General features: G+C 38.0%; 1 protein-coding gene across 1 annotated transcript; it reads right to left on the bottom strand.

Annotated features, from left to right (window-relative positions):
- Window positions 1-247: 247 nt before the first annotated feature.
- Window positions 248-3,045, bottom strand: LOC103325898 (Tetratricopeptide repeat (TPR)-like superfamily protein). The gene has a single exon (XM_008228087.2). It carries the CDS (start codon window positions 2,889-2,891, stop codon window positions 747-749), a length of 2,145 nt encoding a protein of 714 aa, XP_008226309.2. The 5' UTR covers window positions 2,892-3,045; the 3' UTR covers window positions 248-746.
- Window positions 3,046-5,435: the final 2,390 nt, after the last annotated feature.

The raw sequence follows: 5,435 nt of genomic DNA on the forward strand, positions 1-5,435 counted from the left end.
GAAATTTTAAGAGAATGTGATGCTCTCCTTTTTTTTTTTTTTTTTGGTGTCGAATATGATGGCCTTTTACAATTGGAGGGAGAGTATATTTCTTTGGTAGAAAAAGAAAATAAGAAGGGAAAGCTTTTCTGGTGTTTGAAAAACGCTTCTGCAATTGACTCTTCTAGCAGACCAAGAAATTGGCTACTCCAGGGGTATTTTTTTCCCATGATAGTTTTATGAAATAGACAACATGTTAATATACAACTTAGCGCTTGAGCCTGCTTTGTATATATAATTTATAAACGAAAAAAGCCTCATAGCAAAAAGAAAGAAAGAAATCATTTGATAAGTTTTAATTATCAAAATGAAAACATTACTCATATCTTTCTTAGAGAACGCAGCAAGCAATGGTTGTGTTAGTGTTGGCTCTTATTTGCCTTTGCTATTGTGGACGCAGAAGAAGAGATATCTTGCCAAAAAAACCATACCAGAATATCCCCCTCACCCAACCGTCTAGGAAAGCAGATCATTTTCATTCTAACAAGATATAATAATCTCTTTTACTTCTCCTTTTTTTTTGTGTTCATTTTCTCCAAGTCTCCAATTCCTAAAACAAGCAAAGGCAAAGCTCCGACAAACCCCGGTTTCCCTCCAAACAAGGCCTCACAGTTCCAATTTACTGAGCATAAGAGCTGAGGGAAACCCCTGATGGTTGATAAGATGGATAATATTACTATCTGTACTGTGAACATTTGAAAGGATCATCATCTATCCAGCGGTCCGATTTCCATCGTTATGATCCAGAGCATTACTTTGATCTCTTGTAAGTCCGGATGGGATTGATCTCCTGCAAGAAACAAATGAACCTTGTCCTTCACTATGATCCAGCTGCAGCCTGGACTCTTCCTTATCCCCTTTGATTTTTTGGTCATCATCACTTGGTTTCCATCCTTCATTTTCCCCAGAGTAGAATATAAGTTGGACAAGACCACATAAGGGGTTGCATCATCAGGATCCAATTGAATTAGGTGCTGAGTTGCAAGCTGGGCAAGATCAAGACATAAATGAGTCCTGCTAGCGCTAAGAAGAGCTCCCCAAACCCCAGCATGGGGATCAAATGGCATTGAATGAATCAAATCGACAGCTTCATCTAGCAAACCAGCCCGACCAAGGAGATCAACCATGCAAGCATAGTGATCAGGTCCTGGTTCTAAATCGTGTAATGATTTCATTGAATTAAAAAACTGCCATCCTTCTTCTACTAGGCCCACATGGACACATGCTGAAAGAACACCTAGAAAGGTGATTTGGTTTGCCTTGCAACCTTCATTCTGCATGCTCCTAAATAAGTTAAGCGCCTCTTCCCCAAACCCATTTTGTGCATACCCAGTAATCATTGAGTTGAATGAAACAGTGTTGGGAGTAGAGATATTTGTAAAGATCCAATAGGCATCAGTAACATTCCCACACTTCGAATACATAGATACCAGAGAATTTTGAACAGATAAATCAAATTCCATATTCATCTTCAATAAAAGAGCATGGATCTGTATCCCCTCATTTAGACTGGCCAAACTGGCTGAAGCACTGAGCACACTGCTTAAAGTTAGAGGATTGATCCTGATTTCCTTTTGAAGCATCTCAATAAACCAATGGAGAGCCTCCTCATAATCCCCATTATTTACAAAACCCGAAATTACAGCAGTCCAAGCAACATCATCCTTCTCAGGCATCATTCTGAACAATTGGACGGCTTTCTCAGTCATCCCTTTGCTAGAGAATCCTGACATCATGGTCGTCCATGAGACTACATCCTTTGCAGGCATAATCTCAAACAGCCTAAAAGCTTTTTCTGTTTCACCACATTGAACATAACCAGCAATTAAGGAATTCCAGGAAACAATGTCTTTCTTGCTTATCATATTAAATATCTTAGAAGCTTCATCTATACATCCATATCTACTATACATAATGATACAAGAATTTCCTAAAAACACATCATAGTAAAATCCCATACAAGAAACTAACCCGTGCATCTGAATCCCTTCTCCATATCTACCGAAACTACCACAAGCTTCCAACAGTACAGCCATGGTAGTGCTATTGACCTCCACTAGCCCTTCCCTTCTCATTTTCAAAAACAATTCAAACCCTGCTTTGAAATTCCCCATCTTCATATACCCATCAATCATTGCCGTCCAAGTAACCACATTCCTCTCCAGCATCCTATCAAACATACATCTAGCATCAACAATCCTTCCCATTTTGCAATACCCATCAACCATACAACTCTGAGAAACCACATTGCTATCGACCATTCCCTCAAAAACTCGAACTGCTTCTTCAAATTTTCCCGCCTTCAAATACCCATTTATCAAAACATTTGAACAAACCGGTTCGCGCCACTTAACTGGCATATCACAGTAAAGCTTCTCAGCCTTGTCAAACATCCCCGCCTTTACAAAACCCGTGATCATGGCACCATAAGACACCTCATTACGCTCGGGCATCCTAGAAAACAACTCAAAACCTTCACCTACCATACACTGGTCCCTAATATAAGCTGTGATCATCGCATTATATGACGCTACGTTTCGTTCGGGAATTTCATCGAACAGTTTACGTGCCTTGGTAGTTTGGCCATTTTCAGCATATGCAGTGAGCATAGCAGTCCAGGAAATAGTATTCTTTTTCGGCATACGATTGAATACTGACTCTGCTTGTTTGATATCACCATTTCTTCCACTTTGAGTGATTTGGGAATTGCAGTAAACAAGAAAGCTGCTGGCTTTTCTGGTTTTGGACACGTTTTGGGGTTTAAAACCTGCTTCAGTAGACAAGTACGAGCAGTGAATCTTATTAGGCAAGCGGTTATAGAAAAGGGTAGTTGGTTTGAGTTTTGTTGGCATGTTTTAGTTTGACATCTCTCAATTAGCAAACTTGTATCAATCAGACGGGCAGAAGTAGAGTTCATACTAATCAAATTGAACTAGACGACTTGCCCAAAATGCCCAACCCCTTTGTTTCCATGGGTCTGCAGCACCCAGGAATTTGAATGGGCTTAAAAATTCTGACCCAATTAATATCAGAGTTTGGGTTAAAACTTAATAAAATAGGTTATTTACTCAAATGATCCTCAAATTTATACCCGAGTTGCATTTTGGTCCCTCAATTAAATTATTCATTCAAATGGTCCACCAACTTTTAATTATTTGATGAATTGGTCCACCGTTACATTTTATGTGAGTTTTAGTCATGTGAACTGCACATGAGGAGAATAGGAAGGATAAATGCGACTTTTTCGTAGTGGAGTTTTCGTTTCCTTTCTTCTTCTTCTTTTTCTCCTTCTTCCCTCCTTGTACAACCAAGTGACAGCGACATCGGAAGACAACTAGTCAGCGTGGGAGAGATGACAACGATGACAACTTCGTTCAAACATGACTTCTCCGACTTCGATGGCCAAGGTGGCGGCACGTGTTAAGCTTCTTGACAGGTTACAATGGTGGAGTTGGCTTTTCTCCATGATGAGAGAAGAGAAGAAGGCAGAGCGACCCCCACCACCAGCCCCAGCCCACACCCACTGCCCACCCTCTCTGCATCCTCCCCTATCTATGTTTTAATTAATTAATTAATGTTTTGGTATAGATTGACGATTTTAACTCTTAAATTAAAGCCAATATTGATGGAGTATAACAGTATGACCAATGCACCGATTAATAAAGAGTTGGTAGATCATTTGAACAAATAATTTAATTGAGGGACCAAAATGGAACTCGAGTATTAATTTAAGGACCATTTGAGTAAATAACTCTAATAAAATAATTAATTTTTCTTTTTGTTGAAAATTTCCAAATGTAAATACATCCCACCAGGCCATCTTCTTTATATATCAACATATTTTTGGACCGCATGCATGCATTGCACAGGATAGAACATGTGCATACATAAGATCTGGTTGCTTATCTAATCAATTAGTGATGTTTTTTAGGTGGGTTAGTCCAATGATTTTAATTACCCCAATGTTTGATTTATTATATTTCTACTACTATCCATTCCTATGTCCTTCGTTGAGTTTGTCAATAAAAGAGTATTAGTCACATCACATGTTGAATAAAACAAATCCGAATGAGCTGCGAAAACGTGTAACTTCAATGGTAGAACACTTTGGTAACATAACGAAGATATGTAAGGTACTCATTATTTGCTTGCTTTAGCATCAAATTTCAATTCTGGCAGACTAAACCCTTCAACCATAAATTAGAACTTTCTTGATTTAGAGGAGTAGGTGGATGGATGGCAAATCAAGATTACGAATAATTGAGCTGCTTAATAATAATATTGGTTAAATTAATCAGAATGATTAGGCTTTATTGGGCTGGTGCCTTGTGTTGGTGTCTTGTCGGGAAGCATATCGCTTTGGGTGGGGATTCATTCACAACCCACTAATGGAGGATGAGGGGATTTGGGGATCTAAATCCCACCTAAAGTGATGTGGTGGCGCCACGTGCACCTTAGCGTATTGGATGGTCAATCATATTTTACTAATCTAGCTAATTGGGATCCTAATCCATGCCTTCTTCAGCATCTTCCTACAACCAAATCTTTGACTAATAGCCCTCGAGTGTGCTTGAGATAATCGTTTCTCTTATCTAAGTGGGATAAATTAAAATAATTAAAATAAACAATAATGAGTTCTAATATATAAATCAAATAGGATAGTTGGGTTGACAAGATAAGTAAAATTTCTCACTCTACGGTATCTTTCTCAAAAAATCATTGAATTTGACCGTGATACCACCACATAAAGTTGTTAGTTCACATGTTATAATATGGGTCAAAGATTAATATCACAAAACAAAACATGAGTTACGATGATATGTGTAAAATGGTAATATCACGTGGCGATGTTACTGTCACACCAAAAGTAACGTTTTTTTGTTTGTTTGTTAAAAACTCATAAAAGAATTTTATTAAAGATGTACGTGTGCTTTTTTAGGTTCCTAGTAAGCGCTTTCCAAAGAATCACTACAAAAGTGTTTCTCTAACCTAATAAACATCACTTATTATATTAAGTCAGCAAAAATACTATAGACAATACTATCTAGAACTTTATTTTATGTTTCAAAGTCCCTCCAACACACCAAGGTTTTAAATTAAAATGAAGGCATATATCTTTTATAAAGAAGATAAGTGATGGTGGGTCTATTTTATGATAAATTGTCTTCCTTGGAATATGCCACATAACACGACTCTTCTACTTATATAAGGCCCCTGACTCGTTTAATTATACCACACCACCACTTGCAAAGCCATTTAGGCGTAATAGCTTCTGAGTCCTACACTTGCAGTTTGCATTTCCTCAGTTCTTTCTTTTCTAATCAATTTGAATATCTCTCTTGTCCAAATGGCTTCTTTGCTAGCTGAAAACTGGTCATGCAGGAACAACAACATGG

Source organism: Prunus mume, linkage group LG3 (assembly GCF_029339155.1).
Source record: "Prunus mume cultivar Tortuosa linkage group LG3, ASM2933915v1, whole genome shotgun sequence".
Taxonomy (NCBI): domain Eukaryota; kingdom Viridiplantae; phylum Streptophyta; class Magnoliopsida; order Rosales; family Rosaceae; genus Prunus; species Prunus mume.

What these genes read in the sequence shown, in the direction of transcription:
- LOC103325898 (XM_008228087.2), bottom strand. Translation starts at nt 2,891, where the DNA reads ATGCCAACAAAACTCAAACCAACTACCCTTTTCTATAACCGCTTGCCT.